We start from the raw sequence: 24,595 nt of genomic DNA, 5'->3' as shown, positions 1-24,595 counted from the left end.
ATCACTTCTAATCTTCTCATTTCTGTGGCATCTTGTCTGAGAATAATTTTTAAAAATTGTACATTTTGGTCATGCATAAATTTTGAAGGACAGCTTCACAGGTTCTGCAGATTGACACTAATGGTATTGGAAATATAGCGTAGGTCACTCGACTTTCTAAGTCGCCCACGAAAAACCGCTAAGAGTCAGTTGTCTGTCATTGGTTGGTTTGAATATGTAAATGCAAAATTCAATTGAGGACAGCTAAATTTTGTGTTGTTTCCACTCAGTAAATATTTATAGGTTTCTATAGATTTACCACCATAAAATTATTTGCATTGTATTAAATAATTTCCCCTCGGCAGAATGAGGGTTTGTAGATTTTGAAATTATCATTGAATTTGATTTACATACACAAATACATGTAAATGATTTTAAGAATAATTTATCCATAAATATGAATCTGTAATAAATGGACAAATTGGACAAGAATTGTTAAGAGCACTAACTTTAATTGACCGAAAAGAAAAGCACTTTTGTGTTGAAATCATTTGTTTTAAGTACCGGATTTGACTAGTGCTAAATAAAAATCTATTCTAATTATCCACCGCTTCCATTAAAAAATGTGGAACTGAAAGATTTTGAAAATTAAATCCTCATCACATTTGAAAATGTCTAGGAATACTCTTTTAAGTCTTTTTTTCAAATTGATGGAAGTCTTTCTTTTGAATTAATAATTTTGAGATGTAGGTTAATTTCGTTTATTTTCGCGTGTGAATTGCTTCTTTTTTCTCTCTCGTTTTTCAAATTCGGTTAAACCTGACAGCATTTTTTATTTATTTTCTGTGAGTACCAAGATGCCATGGTTTTTATTAATTGGATAACTCTATTATTGCCATAAATTTGTAGTTTTTAATTTTAAGTCGTTAATGTTATGAGGGTTTTGTAACATTGGACGGAAGTAAAGGAAGTGACAAGGGTGATTTATCGGGCCGGCGGTACCTGGCACCGGGACCCACATAAATGTCCTCAAATTTATCCCAAATATGTCCTTCACCAAAATCTCTTCTGACTTTCATTCTAAAATTACTACGAACACGTTGCTGTCATCCTATCATTCTCAATTATTAACCAATTTAACCGTTTGTTGGGTTTTCTTTTGGTTGTTTTCAATCATGTTAAGCAGTTGTAACTGCCAAATTGTACTGTCGTGTATGTTGTGATGCTGTCATAACCATTTCATAAATCTACTTTTTATCATTACTATTATTTCTAATTTTTATTTTTTTTTATTTATTTATTTATTCTATTTATTTTTTTGCGGCAATACCATGTATCGGTCTTTAATCATTTTGGGGGTTTTTTTTAAATACTACATACGTAAAACAAAAAGAATTTGCCGGTATTTGGAGGGAGCCTTGGACGCTTTGAATTAACAATGTTTATTTTTCTCCAACGAGTTACCAGATGCTTAATCGAGCAATGTCGTAATTAGAAATTTGTCTTCATCAAGGAGAAAATTTATTTGAAACTGATCCTAGCATATGATTCCCCAAGCTATAGCTTTATGATTCAGAGACCATAATGACCAATTAGTCCCGAGACGTTCCGATCGGAGAGAAACCAGAGTTTGGTCAGGCATTGATGGTTCGTTCCGTTCTGTAGAACCGGTCGCTCATTTCTTTGATTCTAATCTGTAAAAGCTAGTCCTTTTGATAACTTTTCCGTAACATGAAAGAAATTATGACGTGTTAACAAGGATCCCAAATTGTCCGGAAAATTACTATCTGGTCTGGGGTTTTTTGTTTTTTGTTTTTGTTTTTGATCCCAAAGAAAGTAATCACACCCTCTGTTTTTAGAATGGTCTGTTTTTGTTACATTAATGCATCTTGATTCTGTGCCTGTCAATTTTCTCATATATATGTTTTACAACTGGACTGTGTCCAAACCGTTTATAAGTTTTGTAAATTATGTTTTATATATATCCTTATGATTAATCCCTTTTCAAATGTTATACCCGGAGTCATATAAAGGGCTTCCCCACCTTAGAAAATCCTCCCGGCCCTAGAAAATCCTCCCGCCATAGAAAACTCCCGGGGGGTTGGGGGAAAGGAGGTTGTATGGAAATTGATTTGGTGAACGTTTTATATGATAAACTTTATACCCCATAAAGGACAGAAAAATTGTAAAGGGGAAGATCTTGGTACAATAAGAAAACATTCCCTTTTACATTTATTAATACTTATTGGTGCCATTTGCTTTTGAATTCTTAGTTTGCAACTTGGGGTCTGCATGCAGTTTTTAGAATTAACATTAAATATACACTCAATAGGAAACAGTTTGCGGTTTGAACAGATTTCCCTGAACTGGTTCACTCATACTGAAAGAAAAGACAGACAACTGTCGTCTGCAGCTTTTGAAAATCTTGCACTATATTTTGAACATTTACTTTTTTGTGTTGTAGATAATATTTTTTGGAGACTCGTCTAATCTGTCTGCTATTTGAGAGTTCATGTTCTATTGACGAGGACCTGACCTTTCAGGGGTACATCCCGGTTCATACTTTGTATCTTGGCGTAGGACCTGACCTTTCAGGGGTACATCCCGGTTCATACTTCGTATCTTGGCGTTCATACAGCAAACATTTCGATGCCCTCCGTATTCCTACACTGTCATAATAAAGATGATACGTATATATGCAGAATAGATCAAGTTGCTAATCCACTGAATCAGATAAACTTTTACAAACTATTTTTTGTATATAGAAACTATTCTATTAAATTCTTTAATTAAATGCAAAAAATTTTTTGTCTGGCCAATTCTGGCACTGCTCGTATTTGAAAGAAGAAGTTATGCAAAATAAACCAGATATACTCTATAAGGATCATGAAACAAATCGTGATTACCGATAAGGAACTTAAGCTTTTCTGGAAGGAAAATGTCCTATTCGACACCGGTATTACATTAGTACTATTCATATCATAGTTGAATATGTCAGTTTTATCAATTTTTCAAGGCCGACAAAAATAATTCTCATTCTTCTTAATCAAAAGAGAAATTTGATTGTGCTGTTTTCAAAATTTGAATGTACATGTTCATGCATTTCAAGTGATATACTGTAAGTGGATTAGTAGTATGAGATTTGTTTCATGAATAAAATTATTTTCAAAAAGAAATTAAAGAATAAGGTAGAGTTTGGCACGTTTCCCTAGTAACGTGTATGAATGGGATGATGTCTGTCAAAAATGAATAGCTCTGGATTTGAATTAATGTTGTGTCAGAATACGCATGTGAAGAGAATCAAATCCAATTACAAACTTTTTTTTATCCCGGTATTCTTTATCTGTATTGAAAACTGATCAGCTGTTCTTGGATTTCATTAAATGGATATTTTAAATGGCCCCATTACCAGCCCCGGGGTGTAATGGTTAGCTGTCAGTCCACGTAATCATTGGCATTGTATCCAGAACTCGGGGTAAAAGATTGCAAAGAATGAATATCTTTCTGACAACGAAATAGATACAGTACAAACTGGTATATACCGAAATAGATACAGTACGAACTGGTATATACCGAAATAGATACAATACGAACTGGTATATAACGAAATAGATACAATGCGAACTGGTATATACCAAAATAGATACAGTGCGAACTGGTATATAACAAAATAGATACAATGCGAACTGGTATATACCGAAATAGATACAATACGAACTTGTATATAACGAAATAGATATAGTACGAACTGGTATATACCAAAATAGATAAAATGTGAACTGGTATATAACGAAATAGATACATTATGACCCCTGGGTCGAGGCCTCTGCTGGTGGACTGTTAATCCCCAAGGGTCTCTACAGCCCAGTAGCTTAGTACTTCGTTACTAGCTTGAAAATACGGATGTATATTTAATTGCTGTTATAAAATTTAGAAATTCATTTCAAAATTAAGGATTATTTCCCTCGTGCATAGCTCTTATCCTTGGACGAATTTGGCTCCACTTTTTTGTCACGCTGTTTTTGGCTACATTTAGCTCTAAAACTTCATAGTTGTTTCGGATTTCAAACATTTCGGTTGAGCATCACTGAAGAGACATTATTTGTCGAAATGCGCATCTGGTGCATCAAAATTGGTACCGTATAAGTTTTACATACAATATGAACTATTATATAACGAAATAGATACAGTAGGAACTGGTATATACCGAAATAGATACAATACGAACTGGTATATAACGAAATAGAAACAATGCGAACTGGTATATACCAAAATAGATACAGTGCGAACTGGTATATACCAAAATAGATACAATGCGAACTGGTATATACCAAAATAGATACAATGCGAACTGGTATATACCGAGATGCATACAATACGAACTGGTATATACCGAAATAGATACAATGCGAACTGGTATATATACCGAAATAGATACAGTACAAACTGGTATATACCGAAATAGATACAGTACGAACTGGTATATATACCAAAATAGATACAATGCGAACTGGTATATACCGAGATGCATACAATACGAACTGGTATATACCGAAATAGATACAATGCGAACTGGTATATATACCGAAATAGATACAGTACAAACTGGTATATACCGAAATAGATACAGTACGAACTGGTATATATACCAAAATAGATACAGTACAAACTGGTATATACCGAAATAGATACAGTACGAACTGGTATATATACCAAAATAAATACAGTACGAACTGGTATATAACGAAATAGATACAGTACGAACTGGTATATAACGAAATAGATACAGTACGAACTGGTATATAACGAAATAGATACAGTACGAACTGGTATATAACGAAATAGATACAGTACAAACTGGTATATACCGAAATAGATACAGTACGAACTTGGCATATGTACCACTGAAACTTCAGTAAAATGAAGTTCGCTAAAACACAGTATCGGGGGGAGGGGGGGGGGGGGGGGGGGCACTGATTCGCGCACTTTTTAATGCCCCCGATTAACCGACTACGAACATCGAGAAACCCGACAGGTTTGTCTGTCTATTCGTACGGTATTATCCATCTTCGTTAGCCAAGGGTTTACGATCTGATCCGCATCTCTACGAAGCGGAGCGGATCGTAAACCCTTGGTTAGCGAAGATGGGCATTATCTAATGGTAGACATTCGAACGTTTATTGTACCAAGGTAAATTTGAAATACGTTGTGTAAGCTTTTCTGTGTGGTTGACGGTAAAAATCTTGAACTTCCATCCAACTCTTAGTTGCTGCCCTTTTTAGTTGACGGATCCGTGGAGAATGAAAATAAACACGGGTCAATACACCCCTCCCTGTTTTCATAAATACCCCCATCCATCTTTTCATAAATACCCCTCCCTGAAATACTCTGTGTCGTGAAAGAGTGTGAAAGGCATGATTTATGGGGGAAATATGTGATAGCGTATTCGATCTAGACATTTTCAGGGATATTGGTTCAATACCTTCATGGTTTCGAGTTTCTTTTTGTGCTGAAATTTGTTATTAAATTAGCTGGCGAACATATATCGACAGATCTCACCAAAATCTATACACCAACTGTTTTGTTCATAAAAGGTGTTGGATGACAAGCAACACGTTTACATGGACAGTTGGTATCTGTGTTTATATCACCAATGTCTCACTCAAACAATATATGGGTACAGGCCTACAGGGTTCAGTATTTAGTACACTTGTATTGTTTTCCGTTTTCATGTGTTACTATAGTTTTAAAACGTCTCCTACTAAATACAACATACATACAACAAGCTGAGATCAAAGAGGTACAAAACTTGTCCTCTGTCTCGTCAATACTAAAACACACCTGGCGCTCTATAAATCACACCTGTAATTAGAACAGGGGAGAGAAATGAAAGTGGCATCGACACACGTATGGCAAAAGATATTAAATGAGGATTTTTGTGTCCAATGAATGGCTACTATACGAGGCGATAAAAAAGTTCTGAGGACCTCCAGCCTTGAAGTACCGCCATGATATCGGATATTAGACGAGTAACGGGTTATTTTACCACTGTGTTGTTGGTATTTTTTCAGTTAAAATGAATTCTAGATTCAACCCGATCTTGATCAGCAATTGAGATATTTTTCAGCACAATATACCGATACAGATACCTCTATATAAATAAGTCGTGGTCGATTTATATTGAAACAATCTATAGAAATTTTCGTGACCCCCCCCCCCTTCATGTTTCTTTCTTCACAAGAGCCGGTAATTTAATAATAATAGTAGGGGATCTGTCATATCTATACCCGTTCTTATTAGGGGTTGTATATAGACCCTTTCAGACAAAATTACCGGTTACTATGCTCTTTCTCTCTCTCTCTCTCTCTCTCTCTCTCTCTCTCTCTCTCTCTCTCTCTCACCCCGCGACTACGTATAGCCGAGGGAAAATACATTTATATTATAAATAACTTTATGTAAAATTTGTATTTAATAAATTCTGTGCAGTATAAGAAAGGAAGACAGGGTCCACCTCTCTCTCTCCCATCCACGCCCCCTTTCATCCGCTCCACATCGGGATCGGTGTTCAATTGCGTTATAGGTGGCGAAGTTGTCTTTCCGGGTGATTATGCCGACATGATGTTTTGGGGGTTTCTTTTTCTGCAGTAACATTGTCAAAATGATAATTTACGGAAAGGTAATTTAGGATCAGAGAGACCTTTTTTCCTTTGAGTAAAAAGGTCGGCTATATTTGAAGTATTTTTTGCGGAGTTAGTATGTCTTTCTTTATAAACAAGGACGCATCATCACATAGATGGCTGCCGGAAATCAATACGTTCTGCAGAAAGGATTAAATAGGCTAATGTGATTATGGCACATTCATGATACCAGGCTTTATTTGCTATATATTGTATTAATGCACGCAAGTTTCTACAAATATGGTGATACAGGTTGTCACTAGGATTTTTTGAAGGCGAGTCCTCGTCATATACGAGCAGCTTGAGTCCCTAAGAAAATTAGATGAATCCCCAACAAATTTTGATATAAGTCCTTTTAGCTCACCTGAGCAGAAAACTCAAGTGAGCTTTTCTGATTATCCGTTGTTCGTCCGTCTGTAAACTTTTCACATTTTCGACTTCTTCTCCAGAACCACTGGGCCAATTACAGTTGATAAATGTAACTTTTATTTTGGATTTATGCTTGTTAAAATACATAAATCATAGTCATGTCGAATTTGAATTAACCGCCGGGAACGACATTCTGGTTGGCTAACACGGACACCAATGGCGCCGATAAATGCAGTCTGAAATACAAGATATAAAATTAACCATAGCTCATTGAATATGAATGACACTTTGGATATATGTATTTACAGGCATGAACTATCATCCTAGAGGTGTTTTTTGATAATACATTGGTGTTTTCAGGAATTACCTGTTGTTTCCGGTAATTCCATGGACCGGTAGGTGAAGTGTGGATAGCTTGTATACATCTTATGTACATAACCCCCCCCCCCCCCCCCCCTCTAGAATGAAATTATTTCAATACAAAACCAATCATTTATCCAAAATATGTTATTTTCCCACTGATTGCCCTTTAAGTCGTTCTGAATTGTGAGTTTCTACCTTTTGTAAGCTTTTGTGATGACCACTTGTGAGATACTAATATATGTAAATGTGTGCAACAAATCATGTAAACAAACAGGGCTACCTGCTTCGAGACCAATTCACGGGGTATAAACCAAATTTATCAAAGGAATTTCTGCAAATATCTCATCAGGCTAATATAGTCTACTTACGTCTTTCATCGAAATCCCATGCTATCAGTTTTATTTGTAGTATTCTGCCATTTATTTTATCGTACCCGAGCTTTTACGTCCATTGACAGCCTTAAAGGAGGTTGTGACATCACTTTGCTTGTTACTTTATCTAATTGGCTTACACTTGCGTCATCTTTCCAATATATACTTCAGATAAGCATTTCAGCGTAATTAATTTCGATTGATTATCATCTTCAAATAATTAATTCTTTTAAGTTATGTATCAAAACTAGCTTTTTACCATGAAATAATTTGAGTTGATATTTCTATTAGTCATTTTCGTTTTTAAAACCATGAGCCTTGGACAAATTTGAAATAGCTCTTTCATTTATTTTCGTTCATTGCTAAGAAAAAGGCTGAGGTGGTCAGAAGATTGAAGAGCCAATCACATAATGCGAGACAAGTATTGTGTTCAAAATTTTTTTCACTCATGTAAATAGTACTAGAGATTTCACCAGCTTTAGGTGTGCTGCCACAAATTTTGATGTATGGTGCTCATGGCCATAGCAGTTAGGGCGCCAGCTCGAATCCCGCTGGTGCCGGTAAGTGAGAAAGTTTCCCAGTTTACCTCGGAAGGTCGGTGGTCTCTTCCCAGTTACATTGTATCTGGGTTCTCTCTTCCACGAATAAAAACTGGGCGCCACCAGATAACTGAAAAATTGTTGAGTGTGGCGGAAAACATCAATCAACAATCTTTTGTGTGTCAATTGCTACTGTGACACAGGGCCTACGTTTTTAAGGTCACATCCAAAAGACCTTTGGCTTTCACTTCTAATACTGAGCATTTGTTGGAGGAACAGTCACTACCTATGTTAATCGTCTTGGGTTTAACTTGGATCGAATCCATACCTCCCGATTGTGACGCAAATGCCCTAACTTAGAAATGCAAGATGTCGAGAGAAAAATAAACAGATTCTTTCTGTCAGTCTCAAATAAGGTAAACTTTAGATAGTGTTGAATAATCGGAAAACTTTCATAATCAATAATCGGTCAAAATTAGAACAACTAATTGATCAATGATCAATATAATCGGTATTTACATGTAGTTAATAAATGTTTATTATTTTGGGGTTATTTCCTTTTAATTTTATAGATATGTGCAACATACTCACATCTATTAGCTTATTTATGAGGAATGAAATGTGTTTTTTTTTTCTCTAGCCATGACACCCATGATATATACGTAGTTGATTCTTTTATAATTGGCTTGTGTTCGGGCGACGATCGATTATGAAAAATGGAATCGATAATCGGAATCGACGAGCCATTTGTCGGCGACAATCGTTTCATCACTAACTTGAAATAGTTTTTTTTTTTTTTTTAAACCGCAGACTTACATACTTACATTTGATAACGCATGGTACTTCAAATGCGTTCCAAGCTTCCCTGAATCTCTTATCATTACAACCACGTAAGACTGCCAGTATTTTGATTATTATTTAAACACATTTGGATGTTAATGATTATTGTGTCAGAATACATGCATACCATATTTGTTTGCCGACGATCTGTAAATCATAATAATCATGACAAACAACAGTACTTTTGATTCTGACAAAAATTTCTACTGGAAGATATGCATCTGTATTTATCACACTGATCCTGATTTGTAAAGGAAAATGCTGAATAAAGCACTGTGAATTTAAGAATGGCTACATAATATACCTAATGACTGACACTAAACAAACTACATGTGAACTTTCTTTTGATTGATTTATTAATGCTGGTTTCATGGTTGCAAACATCTGTTTTATTGACTTAGCTAACTCTTTGTCGGTAGAATTCAATTTGTTATTATTAAATCTGCATCAAATCTGAAGACAGGGGCTTAGTTGTTCCCTAAATTACATAATGTTTGAAGTAATTTTTAATTTGAACTCACATGTATAAATCTTCTTCCATGTTTCCAAAGTTTAAAAATACAAAAGGAAACACAACAAGCATGCTGAGAAAATTTATTATCAATAACGAAGTGGAAGCAGTTCCCACTCATTTTATACAATATGAAATAAGTTGGGCAGTTAAGCTTTATGAACTGCCTTACAAACTGTAACATGTTCTACTTATTTCATATGGCAAAAAATTGGTAGAAATTACTTTCAATTCATCCTTTAAATTTTATTTTCTAAAAACGCATTTTATGTAATGTTAGAATTATACACAAAATTTGAATTTTATATGACATGGAGCAGTATTGCTGCAGGAACAAAATGGAAATGTGAGCTAAACTTTTGTAACATCAATTTCAGGATGTCATATTGTCGATTGATTGTTTGTTTCACGTCCCGTATCTAGAATTTTTCACCCATATTGAAACATTACCAGCTGTAGGTGAAAAACCACAAATTTAGATGCTTAGTGCTCATGGCCGTAGCAGTGAGGGTTCTTTATTGTGCCAACGCCTGCCAAAACGGGACCTTCATTTTTAAAGTCACATCCGAAAGACCCGTGATTCTCGCTATTAAATGCTGAGTGTTTGGCAAATGAGCAATTACTACCTATGTTAACCTATTAGGTTTTACGTGGCCAAGGCACAAGCAGGGTTCCAACTCGTGACTTCCCGGTTACAGAGCAAACTATATTGTCTAGCTTATGCCAACTCAGATTGTGTTTTACAAGTGCAGTTTATATGCTGAAAAATAAAGAAATTTGATGCGCTATGAAATTTAGCACCTTTCGTGCAGGTGACCTTTTGCGCCAAAATTAAAAGTGTGCCAGTGATTTTCCATGAATTGGTGAATTTACATGTAAAAAAGGTTACATTATTTATATCATTTTGTCTATTCTAGTTAGAATTTACATCCTCAGCATGGTCCTTAATATGTAGTAAAGTTATGATACTTCAGAAGAATGAGATTTAGCTCCGTACCTTATGATGACATATAAAGTGAAATACTTCATGCTGTGTCAATGAGTTCAGTGGACAAATGGTGCGAATCAATCTATTATGAATAGATGTGGAGTGTTGAAGAGAATGTTTTTGGTTTAATCTGGTGCTGTTTATCTATCTTGATGCTCTCTGTTTATGGTTTTTGTTGTAACTTTGTTGATTTTTGTGTCCTTGGAATACATCCAGAGTTACCGTATATCAGATAGTGAGATTATGCACGGGAATAAACTAACTGGTAGGTGAAATCATGTAAATAAGAACTATTCATATTAACTCTGGATTCCTGCCTGCATTTTCAACTCGTATATTTTAAAAAGCTCTGCAGTTTTGTTAATGAGATTTTTTTTAATGCAAAGTAGAATTCATTAGAAATTGATTATTATTTTCTATGAATACCAGTGTTAAAATGACAAAAGTTTTGGTATAAATTTGCTAAATGACAATTTATAATACCGTTTTCCATTTTTAACTCAAATTATAGGGTTATCTCTCTTTTTTCATCGAATAAATCAACTTTTATGAAAATTCATATAAATATCTATATTGTCATAAAAAATCATTTAACAGGGTGTATTCCTCATCATTGAGGAGTTCTCTGTCATTGAGGACCAGGCTGTGTTTTCATTCGTTGATGAGTAAGTACAGACTGTCAGTGAGAACTAGATTGTACTCTCTGTTACTGAAGACTAAACTATATTTTCTGTCATGAAGAACTAGAATGCTGCTTCAGTTGAAGTATCTCTTTGTTGTACAGATATTATATCAGCTTGACCTCATTGAACAATGTATCTATTGGAGAATTATCCACTTTTTCTGAGTCTGAGGAAGGTGTTTTGTGCTTTTCAAAGTTAGGTGTCAAATCGTGTTAAGACTCCAGCACTTCCTACTCGGTGCCTGCTTTTTGAAGCAGCATAATTAGATTCTGTGCAGAGTTATTACTCTCCTGAGTCCCAACTATTGATTTTTATGTCTGCAGATTCGGAAACTAAAGAATTTATTTTCCTCTTGCTTGTTGTAAAGGTGCAAATTTGGTGCCTTTTTCATGGCATTTTTCTGGGAGCTTCTACAGCTCGGGGATTCAGTTTCATTGTTTATTTGCTCTGTGCATGTAATGAATACAGGCTCTTGTGTTTGTCTTGTCAGGACCTGACTGGCAAGTGAAGATGGACTTGCTGAGGCTCTGAAGAAAGGTTAAAATTTAGTGAAATTGGGAGAACTGTGACTACTGATGGCATTTTTCTTTGAATGTGCTGCAATCCATCTTGTTAACTAAATGACTATTGGTAATTGCAAGAACAAGTGAAATTTCTTGATTAATTAGAGTATTAAAACGGTGTATGTTCTAAAAAAATATTTGAATGTGAATTGTGTGCTGTGCTGGTGATTGATACGGTAATTACAATTGTCTTATACACTGGTCGGTAATTGAATTTTATGATCAATGGTATTGTTACAATTTTTAGACACATAAAAATGATTACCTGATAGGACCCCAATTTTTTTTTTAAGTCGTATTGAAACTTTTTTTTCCAGCTTTCAAGAGTATGTGACCTGGATGGAGGTAGGAAAAAGCCTATACAGTTACTGTGGTCAGCGCTGGTCAGAAGAAAGCATGTCACTTTGTCTTTCACTCAGTATCAACATAAATATTTTATTAGAGCACACAGCAGCACCAGCCCTGACGAGAGGAGTCATTAAGCATGGTACCACATCCATTAATTTTCCTAAAGATGTCCATAACCAAATCCTGCAGCTATTACATTATTCAGGTATTATTTGATTAAGTGAAGCAATGTTGGTCTCTCTTGACTTGATCACTGATGTCATTTGAGGACAATTAGGGGACGGGAGTTAATCAATGCTGTGTTATTCCTAAGTGAATCTTATTCATGTGAAACTGATCTCATTACAAAGCATGATGCTCAGATGGTGCGAGTATAATTGGATTGTTAGGCTCCCAAATGATGGATGAAAATTTCACTTTGTCCAGGATTTTGCACTTTTGTAGTGAGAGTTTTGCAGAAAGATGACAAAATAGAGATCTTGATAGTCTTTGTTCAGAAATAGCGTCAGTTGAGTTATTGTATAGAAAGGTTAATATTTGATTTGGTAGTGTCATTTGAAATGATTAATGAAGGTATTGCATCATATAGTTATCATAAAAATGGTGACAAAATATTGTCTTTCTTCTATAATGTGTGATTGTGTTGGCAATGTGCTGATGAACCTTTTTCTTCTATTACAGAATATCTCGACCACAGACAGATGAGGAAGTAATGTATGGAGATTGATCATTGAAAACTTATATACAAATAAACACACTGTATTTTAAATGTCAGAAATCTCCAGAATAGTAATTTACACGATTGATTTTAAATAGAAGTTATAAATTTTCTTTGTAATTGATTACTTTTTGATATACCTGTGCTACTAATGAAATGTTCACTTTCCAGTTTTAATGACACTGTTGATATTGATGATATAAGTCGATGATAATGATGTTTGAATGTGTTAGATGTCTTGTACAAACACCTTGACCTTCGTAACTCTTTGAGTGATCTTCAGTGGAGGAATAAACCCCACTCAAGATCATGCACACCGAGTTTTACGATGTGTGAAATGAAAATTTAGTTTTTTAACTATTATTTTAATGGTTAATGTACCATATGGCTAATTTCTGTATTAAATGTACTTTTGCATATGTTTTATGATATCCATTTATATTCAAATTTCATGCATATATGCTCAGACATAAATTCTTACTTAAAATGTTAAAGATATGATAAAAGTCACTTTTAAGTCACGTTTTGAATAATTTATGTTCAGAATTATGTTAATATAATTACTAAGTCCTTCACTCTTTGCATAGTAATTATGTGTGACGCTGTTCTGTAGACTTAATGAAGCTTTCATTTTTATCTAGGTGTTGTCTTATGTGGAGCATGTTCATGGGAAATGGCACTTCAACGAAATACGGGCAATCTTCTCCCGACTGTATCTGCTGCAGAGTGTGGCAATCGAAATCTTCATGGCAAACAGGAGTGAGTGTCAGAACATTAAAACAGTTTTCAAAACGAGAAGCATTAACAATAAATGGGTAGATGGGTCTCAAAGACAGATCCTTAACAAGAATGGGCAGATAGGTCTGAAAGGCAGGAAGCCTTAACAAGAATGGGCTTATAGGTTTGATAAACAGAAAACCTTAACAAGAATGGGTAGATGGGTCTAAAAGACAGGAAACCTTAGCGAGAATGGGCAGATAGGTCTGTAAAACATTGTTGACAAGATATGTCATATTTTCATGAAGAAATAAGGATACAGAATATTCTCAGTTAGAAGTAGATCGTTTATCATATTACGTTTCACCACCATCATCAACAGTTGATGGTTATTCCATTGCAAGTACAATCTACTTGTGTCCTTTTGCTTTTAGCAATTTGGAGAGTAATATTTGTAATACAGCTCTGTAGCGTACAATTTAGAATTGCACGTAGGCTTGTGATTGGACAGACAGAAGGCGGTGGTGGCACTTCCCAGGAGAAGGCGATACATCAACAATTCATAATACTTCTGTCAATCAAAATTTGATGTACATGGAACCACATCCACACTTCAGGTGCCGCCTGGTCTTTGATCTTCCATTTATCTGACGTTTCAATATTAGTGCAATAATGCCTCATTTTGTTTAAGGTATATCATTTGGAACCAGTAACCTAATTTGTGAAAAGTCAATGTTCGCAGGGAAAAACGGTGACATTAGGCTTAAATTAGTGAAAATATGGCAGTTGTGATGCTAATGGAATTCAAATATGCTGCATAAATTGTATAGGTGTTAGCCTCTAAGCAAGTTGTCGCCTGAGTAGGGAATAATTCAGAATTAAATAAATAAGAAAGTGACTTCGCTGTTGTATCTGTACTTTTCCCTGAGCTTGCAGGCAATTTCCGAGTTCGTCATGTCTCTTCAGAGTGACACGACTGGTATTTTAAACCTGAAAATTAGAGATATGCATGTATATATATAATACTATGTGTGAAATTTTGTATAATTTTTACATAAAAGTCTTAATTTAGAAGGCTTTGTGAACCATATCCTTCATTCTTTCACCAAGTGTTGCCTTGTAAAACATTTCAACAACAAAAAAACCACTAAAAATTGTACTAAATTCTTTAAAAAAAGAAATTTCCTTTAAAACGAAAGGAATGAATGTATCTGAATATTCGGCCTTTGTTTTTATTAATTGTTTTATGGATTTTTATTTTTTTTTAATTCAAATGCCCATTGAGCAGTTCAAAAAAAAGAAAAAGAATAAAACATTGTTTAAGGTTCTACTGTCACTTTGATACCAACCATTTGTAAACCCCAGGGTTTTCTAAATTGTAAATGAGCAATCAAGGGATCTGATTTTAATCGTATTGTTCCCAAATCCTTATCAACGACAAGTATACTGCATTATTATTCCAAATTACCACATATTTTGTAAATAATATAGATGAGGGTATGAGTGGGAAAAGCTGAATGCCTGTTCCTATGATTGAAACTCTTGTGATTTACCAGTATACAATGAGGTATTGTGGGTGAAATTTAATGAAGAAAACAATATGGTGAACCATGAGTCTACGCTCACTTTGATGGTCCATATTTCAACTTACTAATAGCATACATTAATTCTGAAAAAGCACAATTTATTTTGAGATGAGGTTGTTTAAATATTAAAGGTACTTTAAATTTGCTATTAAACTGAGACACGCGAACAGAAGACGATGGTCATAACAAATTGAACAATGTGGAGAAGTAAGCATAAAGATATATTGGGCAATATTAAAACTTATCTAAGAGTACATTGCTGTTATCATGCCTTTCACTAGTGGTGATTTGGGTTAGAATAGGTCCTCAGTACCCCTTGCTTGTCATAAGAGGCAACTGAATGGGGTGATCCCTCAGATGAGATCGCAAAAACCGAGATCGGGTGCCACAGCAAGTTTGACACACACAATAAAGATCCCTCCCTGCTCAAATGCCTAAATTTTGCAGCCCTTCACCAGTAATGATGACATCTCCATATGAGTAAAAGTCCTAGAGCAGGACGTTCATATGTACATGTACAACCAAACACTCGAATATTAATGGATCACTTTGAAGTATTTAAGTAATTACGATTATAGATGTGGACAAATTCCAAATTAGCGTTTCCAGATTTTAAATTAGGATATTATCAATATTTGATATTGGCAGTAACGGTGGTAATATAAAGGGTGTAAATAACTATTTTTTCCTAAACTGCAAAAAATGCAGATGGCGGATTCGTAAAACAACTAATATAAAAGAAATGGCCTGAAGAGAATAAATAAGTATAGAAAACATGTATTTTCAAACACGAAGTACAATATTATTTTTTTATCTATCATGTATTTGTGAATTACTAAGTACTGTTTTTGATTGACAAGTGACAGAAATGAATTTTTGACTTTCAGCGGCTGTTATGTTCGCCTTCCCAGACCATGCAACAGTCAAGAGAGTTGTCAATGCCTTGCCTCGAGTTGGAGTGGGGGTCAAATATGGCTTACCACAGGCCAGGTACAAAGTCTAGACGTACTGTTCAAAGAGAGTTAACAGAAATAGGCACGATGGGGGAAGTTGTTTTTATACAAACCTGACAAACTTCCCCAAACTTTTCCTCTAAATTAGAATACCTGTGTCTTGAAAGTTTTATCGAATAGAAATCTTTTTTGCAGCATGATCTACATGTTTACATTTCAATCAAAAGAGGAAAGTATTCTAAAGTATTAATCATGATAGTATGCCAATTAATTTGTATAAATGTAATTTGTTACAGGAGGATGTCCTTAGCATCAGGAAAACAGTTGTATAAATTGTCCAGTATGACCCAGAAATGGCAGAGGAGGGAAATATCAAACTTTGATTATCTCATGTACCTCAACACCATAGCAGGTGGGGGTTCTACCATATCATTATTTTACATATTTGTTAAGGTAATAAATCAACCACGAAAAGATTGTATCATTTCAGTTCTTCTCCAATATATGTTTTAAAAAAACCAGTACATGTATCATTTAAATTCATGTCAAATCTTGGAAACCCACAATCTAATTAACATCGGATCCTAGGATACGCTTACAAATCGCTATAATAGGATCTGACATCACCCCCATTCGGGGTCATGTCCACATGACCTTTTGCTTGGAATATTCATGAGATGTATCAGCCAGTCAGATTGCGCCATACAGACAATGATGGCTATTCAGGCGGTTCCCGGCAATTCGTAAACAAGTTGCAGTAATTGCTTTCTCTCGAAGTTTATTGCACACTATAAAATTGTATATTCTCACATAAGGAATTTTAAACTTTCGCAATAATGCCTAATCTATTCCGTCCATACAAACAACAAAACGTACGAGATAAAATACACCCAAATCAAATTAATTGTGAATTGCAATTTATATATGAATAGGTATGGATACGATTTGAATAGTTTTCAAAATAGTTTACTTAATTAACGCGAGGAATATAACGCCAGTCGACATAAACAGTGCATTGTGACGTCACATCTAACTGTGATGTGTTTTCTTTCAAACCAAACAATCACAGCCGTTTTCCTTGAATTGTTAACACCGACGGTTTCAAAGCCGACGCGCTAATTGGCTTATATAAAGTTCATCTGAACATGACCCCTAATCAGGTTTTGTCAGATCTACTTACGCAGAGTATACGGCGCGGATCTAAGAAGTCTGATTTTGATTAGATTGGGAAACCCACTACAGACTTTCACTTTTCATTTTAATACATGTTTCGCAGTAATCTGGAATGTTGTATTCCGTTAACCTCATTGCCTCAGAATCGCCCACAAAACCTAACCACATAATATCAAAATGTATCCAACGTAGTACCACAAAATGTCTTACTGTATACACCAGAAAACCACAGAATGTCAGATTGTATAGATCACAAAACTACAGACTGTCAGACTATATCTAACACAAAACTACAGACTGTCAGACTATATCCAACACAAAACTACAGAATGTCAGGCTGTATCTAACACAAAACTACAGAATATCAGGCTGTATCTAACACAAAACTACAGAATGTCAGGCTATATCCAACACAAAACTACAGACTGTCAGACTATATCCAACACAAAACTACAGACTGTCAGACTATATCCAACACAAAACTACAGAATGTCAGGCTGTATCTAACACAAAACTACAGAATGTCAGACTATATCCAACACAAAACTACAGAATGTCTGGCTGTATCTAACACAAAACTACAGAATATCAGGCTGTATCTAACACAAAACTACAGAATGTCAGATTATATCCAACACAAAACTACAGAATGTCAGACTATATCCAACACAAAACAACAGAATATATCCAACACAAAACTACAGACTATATCCAACACAAAACTACAGACTGTCAGACTATATCCTACACAAAACTACAGAATGTTAGATTATATCCAACACAAAACTAAAAAATATCAGGCTATATCCAACACCAACTACAGACTGCCAGACTATATCCAACACAAAACTACAGAATGTCAGATTATTTCCAACATAAAACTACAGAATGTCAGACTATATCCAACACAAAACTACAGACTATATCCAACACAAAACTACAGACTATATCCAACACAAAACTACAGAATGTCAGACTATATCCAACATAAAACTACAGACTATATCCAACACTAAACTAGAGACTATATCCAACACAAAACTACAGACTGTATCCAAAACAAAACTACAGACTGTCATACTATCCAACACAAAACTACAGAATGTCAGACTGTATCCAACACAAAACCACAGAATGTCAGATTGTATAGATCACAAAACTACAGACTGTAAGACTATATCCAACATAAAACTACAGACTGTCAAGACTATATCCAATACAAAACTACAGACTGTCAGACTATATCCAACACCAAACTATAGACTGTCAGACAATCCAACACTAAACTACAGACTATCAGATTATATCCAACACAAAACTACAGAATGTCAGACTATATCCAACATAAAACTACAGAATGTCAGACTGTATCCAACACAAAACTACAGACTATATCCAACACAAAACTACAGACTGTCAGACTATATCCTACACAAAACTACAGAATGTCAGATTGTATAAATCACAAAACTACAGACTGTCAGACTATATCCAACACCAAACTACAGACTGTCAGACTTTATCCAACACAAAACTACAGAATGTCAGATTGTATAAATCACAAAACTACAGACTGTCAGACTTTATCCAACACAAAACTACAGACTGTCAGACTATATCCAACACAAAACTACAGACTATCAGACTATATCCAACACAAAACTACAGACTGTCAGACTATATCCAACACAAACCTACAGACTATCAAACTATATCCAACACAAAACTACAGACTGCCAGACTATATCCAACACAAAACTACAGACTATCAGACTATATCCAACACAAAACTACAGACTGCCAGGCTATATCCAACACAAAACTACAGACTGTTAGACTATATCCAACATAAAACTACAGACTGCCAGACTATATCCAACATAAAACTACAGACTGCCAGACTATATCCAACACAAAACTACAGACTATATCTAACACAAAACTACAGACTATATCCAACACAAAACTGCAGACTATACCCAATGGAAACTTTAGAATGTACAGTAAACATACAATGAGAGTCTTGTACTTAAGAATACTGCTAGTTTGATATGATATTGTTCTCCTGTGGTATAGAGATTCAGTTTACTTCATTCCATGACACTAAAGTCAGAGTAGGTCCACAGATTAATACTCTTAGTGTCCCTATCATGACATTAATCTTTTTATTAGCAAAAGTGGACGTTATGGCCCCATGATCCTCTTGTTTCGTAATAAAATAGCATTCTTCATTATGTTATATGTTTGATATGCTATATTATCCTTCAGAATAATACAGTCAATTTCATTGGTCGAGGGCTGGTCATGTGGAGGGAGACAATTCTTGATGTCTCCCTCACTCACAGGGTAACAACTGTGTTGTCTTCCTCACGTGCAGGGTGACAACTGTGTTGTCTCCCTCTAGAAGATAACTTCTAATGGCACAAGCCAGAAAGCTCTAGACTTAAAAAATAATTGATGAAATATGCGGGATCGTTAATCATAAGCTTAATTCAGCATCAACATTAACTCTTGCAAATAACAACTGAGAAGAAAAATATTTCCATTTTAATGCAATTTTGCATTTCACTTGATGTTTACGTTTTTGTCTTGAAATATGTTACGCAATGTTTACGTTTGACATTATGTTTTTGTGTCATTCTATTGTGCGTCACGATTGAAAGCTTTCTCTCATTTAATTAACTTTCTCAAACCTCAATGTTTTGCTTTCGTGAACATATATATCTAATAAATGTATGACATTGAGTGTAAAACAAAATAATGTATGTCATTGGGGGTGCCCTCGAAAACTATTGAAAAGTTATCAGAATATTCTGCAGAGAAAGTTATTACGAATTTGTTGACGTTTTAGATATAAAAAAAAAAAGATGCATGGTAAAAGTCAATAAATGTGTGATAGTTTATTTTTAACATTCAAATTCTTTAGGATAATAAAACTATTATGGACTGTTTAGCAGGGAGACATCACAAATTATCAGGTCTGAGTAGGGTTATCACCCTCGGGTGCATAGGCGCCCTCGCCCTCGGGTGATAACCCTACTCAGACCTGATAATTTGTGATGTCTCCCTGCTAAACAGTCCATAATTGTATGATGTACAACCTCAAAAGGGTAAAGGCACTATCAAAAGCCTAGTTAGTGAAACACAATTAAGAAATTGACTTCAGCAGAAAATCAGTGATAAATAATTCTATTTTTAGTCTAATACTATTTTTTTGCCATTTTGTGTTGCAGGTCGTACCTACAATGATTTGAACCAATATCCCGTGTATCCTTGGGTGATTGTAAACTATGACTCAGATGAATTAGATTTGAAACAACCTAGTAACTTTAGAGATCTGTCAAAAGTAAGTCAAATTTTTATGCTTCCTTTGAATTATTTTGAAGGAGATTATTTTTACAAAATAAAATGTGTTGTATAGTATGGAATGCTGTTACATGGTATTTCTCTTTCCAGCCAATAGGTGCTCTGAATCCCACCCGAAGGGAATTTTTTGAAGAGCGCTACAATTCATGGGAACATGATCAAATTCCGCCATTTCATTACGGCACTCATTACTCGACGGCAGCATTTACCCTCAACTGGCTCATTAGAGTGGTATAAAGAAACTTGTTACTTTTGATTTCACAAGAGAAAGTTTTCACAAATTAGCATCAATATTAATTGCAGGTGTGAAGAAATTTATAGTATGAAAAAATGATGAAACAATTATCTACAAGAGGAACAATTATCAAAAATTCACTTTACCATATATAGCTCATGGGTAATTTGGGTGCTTATAACTATCCATTTTTATGTGGAAAATATCCGACTGTGAATTGGTTCCTGTTGTTAAATGTACACTGATTGTCGGTATAGTTTGTTCATCATGAAAAGTTATTGACCAGAGTCACACAACTCTACTTACAGGAGCCATTCTCTACAATGTTTTTGAATCTTCAAGGAGGTAAATTTGACCATGCAAACCGAACCTTTAGTTCTATAACACAGTCGTGGAAGAATTGTCAGCGGGACACGTCTGATGTCAAGGTATGACGAGCCTGCCAAGTAATGGCTGAAATCAAAAAGTCAGTATTTGGTTTCGTTTGAGAAATTAAAACAGCAATATAAAACTTTTACTGTTAAATATTGTGCAGGTTTTTTTTTCTGAAATTCTAACTCAGAAAGTTGAGAGAATGCACATCCATAGGACTGAAAGGATCACCCATTTTTTTCCAGTCTAAGTTCATGTTATCAGTGACTCTGTTGTTAATCTCATACTTGTATAAATCTGAGATTTAATCATGTCATTGGTTTGCTAAATACAGCATAATGCAATACATATTTACATACATTTGTTTGGGTGTTTGTTTTCTTTCTGTAAATTGCATACAAAATGTTACTAAATGTGCAAATCAAAATTCATTTAAAAAAAAACTTTTTAAACAAAATTGCCATTTTGTCCATGTTTATTGCATATTTTTGTCTAAACTTGTGGTCGGCCCATAAAACATGCTAAACTAGTACCCTATGACAGTATGGCAGTAAGATTGAAAGGTTGGCAAGTACAGTCAGCAAGAAAAGAAAAGTTTATCGTGGCTTTATTTGTGATTTATTAATCATATATATCCCAAATATTGAATCAACAGTGGCTAATTTCTTGTAGTCAATCAGTATAAAGGCATGAATAAAGGCAACATTGAAATGTCGTTTTAAAGTATGCTTTCATGCTCCAGAAGAAGAAAAAAGTGTCATCACTCCTTAGTATTTGTTATTTATTCTTCAGTAACAGTAGATAATATGGACAATGTAGCAGTTGCCAACGTTTAGTTCTGATGTTTATTTAACAGTCACACATTTGTGTATATTTTACCTGTTACTGGCATGTCAAAGCTATAACCTCTATTTTAATATTCAAACACTGTTCATTCCTCACACATAATCAGTCGTGGTAGCTCTGTGGTAGAATGTTTGCTTTGTGACCAGGAGGTTATGAGTTCGAGCCCCGCCTATGCTATGGCCATGTTAACCTAAGACATAGATATAGATAGTAATTGCTCCTTCACTTAATTAACACATGGCATTCAGAAGTGAGAGTCACAGGTCTTTCGTATATGACCTTCTTAAAGACGGAGGTCCCGTGTCACGACAGGCGTTGTCTTGTTAAAGAAGTCTCACTGCTGCAACCCTCAGCTCTAAGCAGAGGTCTGTCGTAGTTCACGTCTCGGTACAATTTAAATATTCTTGAAGGGAAGTAAAACAAACAAATAAACAAAACAAATACTTCACACTTTCATTGTCATTCAATCAATTAGATTATATCTGTTCTGCCTTTCCCCAGATTCAGCTTATGAATCAGCAGACATTGACATGTTACAGAATTCTCGTTGCGTTGTTGTGATCAATTTACTGGATATAATGAATTATGTTTATAACGAATTAAGATGTTTATCCCCAGTTATAAGTGAGTTTTACTGTAGTATCTGAGTTTTACTGTAGTATCTGAGTTTTACTGTAGTATCATTTTGAAACTGAGAGTAATTTGACTATTTTAAAACTAATTATATTGATATTTTGTTTAAAAAAAAAATAAATGAAAACTTTCATTGACTATTGTCATTACCTTTTACCATGAATTCATTTGAAAATGCAAAGAAAATCACGAAACATTCCATAAAGTTTATTTATCCAGGGGAATTTTGATCTTGATTAATTAAGTTCATGCACCCATTTTGTTATTTATTTTATATCCTCACAATACCTTGGACTAAAAAAATTCTTGGAATTTTTTCATCAGAATATGGGAGTGTTCACTTTACATGAGTGCACTATGCACATTACTTTGCAGTATTGTTAATTGGGCATTGTAGAATTTTTGTTAGTTGTGTTAAGGTTAACTTTCTACTAATAGCTTTGCTATAAGATGGATAACTCTTGTTTCTCTCTCCAGGAACTCATCCCAGAATTCTTCTTCCTCCCAGAAATGTTCATCAATCAAAACAGGTATAAGTTTGGTAAACAGGAGGATGGCGCAGAAGTTGGTGATGTAGAAATGCCCCCATGGGCAAAGAACCCAGATGATTTTGTCCGAATTAACAGAATGGTAAGTCTGCATGTAAATTATTTATGGAGTTGGTGGGATTTTCATTGTTTTGTGTAGTTGATAGAGTTTATTGAGAATGTTGTATTTTGATGTTTTGTGTAATTATTAAGAGTTTATTGAGAATGCATTATGTAATTATTAGAGTTTATTGAGAATGTTTTGTGTAATTATTAGAGTTTATTGAGAATATTTTGTGTAATTATTAGAGTTTATTAAGAATGTTGTATGTTAATGTTTTGTGTAGTTATTAGTGTATATGGATAATGTTTTATGTTAATATTTCAGGCCTTGGAATCAGAATTTGTTTCCTGTCAGCTCCACCACTGGATAGACCTGATATTTGGCTACAAACAAAGGGGTCAGTGGAAACTTTTCTCATAGTTAAACCTGTTTCATCTAACACCTGTGTATTTCATACAACTGTGATTTCTAACACTATTGCATTCCTAAACACTATTTCCCTGTTCTTTACACTGTACAGTCTGATTTCCCATCTAATTTGACACTAACTATCTCCAACTGGATGTCAGATTAAACGGTTTCATTGTACATGTATTGGAAATCAGATTTACTCAAGTTGTCTATCTCATTGAAATCAGATTCACTCTGATGGAGATTCAGTCATTGAGATCAGATTAATTCTGGTGGAGATTCTTTCATTGATATCAGATTTATTCTGGTGGAGATTCTGTCATTGAGATCAGATTAATTCTGGTGGAGATTCTGTCATTAATTCTGGTGGAGATTCAGTCATTGAGATCAGATTAATTCTGGTGGAGATTCAGTCATTGATATCAGATTAATTCAGGTGGAGATTCAGTCATTGAGATCAGATTAATTCTGGTGGAGATTCAGTCATTGATATGAGATTAATTCTGGTGGGGATTCAGTCATTGAGATCAGATTAATTCTGGTGGAGATTCTGTCATTGAGATCAGATTAATTCTGGTGGAGATTCTGTCATTAATTCTGGTGGAGATTCAGTCATTGAGATCAGATTAATTCTGGTGGAGATTCAGTCATTAATTCTGGTGGAGATTCAGTCATTGAGATCAGATTAATTCTGATGGAGATTCTGTCATTAATTCTGGTGGAGATTCTGTCATTGAGATCAGATTAATTCTGGTGGAGATTC

General features: G+C 34.7%; 2 protein-coding genes across 13 annotated transcripts in view; both read left to right on the top strand.

Moving 5' to 3' along the window:
* Positions 1-13,590, top strand: part of LOC130051959 (uncharacterized) — a 57,939-nt gene extending 44,349 nt beyond the window's left edge. For 2 of the 6 annotated variants that reach the window (XM_056155371.1, XM_056155372.1), the window contains exons 2-4: positions 12,201-12,228; positions 12,326-12,436; positions 12,913-13,590. In XM_056155371.1, coding sequence (XP_056011346.1) covers positions 12,201-12,228; positions 12,326-12,436; positions 12,913-12,944 — 171 coding nt within the window. In that variant the 3' untranslated portion in view covers positions 12,945-13,590. Of the gene's footprint in view, positions 1-6,567; positions 6,656-7,385; positions 7,421-11,234; positions 11,303-12,200; positions 12,437-12,912 lie in introns of those variants that run through there. The other 4 variants (XM_056155367.1, XM_056155368.1, XM_056155369.1 and 1 more) reach the window with 3 other exon arrangements.
* LOC125679183 (neurobeachin-like) overlaps positions 1-24,595 on the top strand; it is a 142,783-nt gene that overhangs the window by 100,326 nt on the left and 17,862 nt on the right. For all 7 annotated transcript variants that reach the window (XM_048918175.2, XM_048918173.2, XM_056155364.1 and 4 more), the window contains 8 exons: positions 13,591-13,708; positions 16,140-16,242; positions 16,502-16,617; positions 20,612-20,724; positions 20,835-20,975; positions 21,288-21,407; positions 23,308-23,460; positions 23,746-23,818. In XM_048918175.2, the coding sequence (XP_048774132.2) occupies positions 13,591-13,708; positions 16,140-16,242; positions 16,502-16,617; positions 20,612-20,724; positions 20,835-20,975; positions 21,288-21,407; positions 23,308-23,460; positions 23,746-23,818 (937 nt within the window). The remainder of the gene's footprint in view (positions 1-13,590; positions 13,709-16,139; positions 16,243-16,501; positions 16,618-20,611; positions 20,725-20,834; positions 20,976-21,287; positions 21,408-23,307; positions 23,461-23,745; positions 23,819-24,595) is intronic.

This window comes from Ostrea edulis, chromosome 2, assembly GCF_947568905.1.
Source record: "Ostrea edulis chromosome 2, xbOstEdul1.1, whole genome shotgun sequence".
NCBI lineage: Eukaryota > Metazoa > Mollusca > Bivalvia > Ostreida > Ostreidae > Ostrea > Ostrea edulis.
The sequence above is the reverse complement of the archived record's forward strand: the minus strand, read 5'-3'. Positions and strand labels throughout refer to the sequence as shown.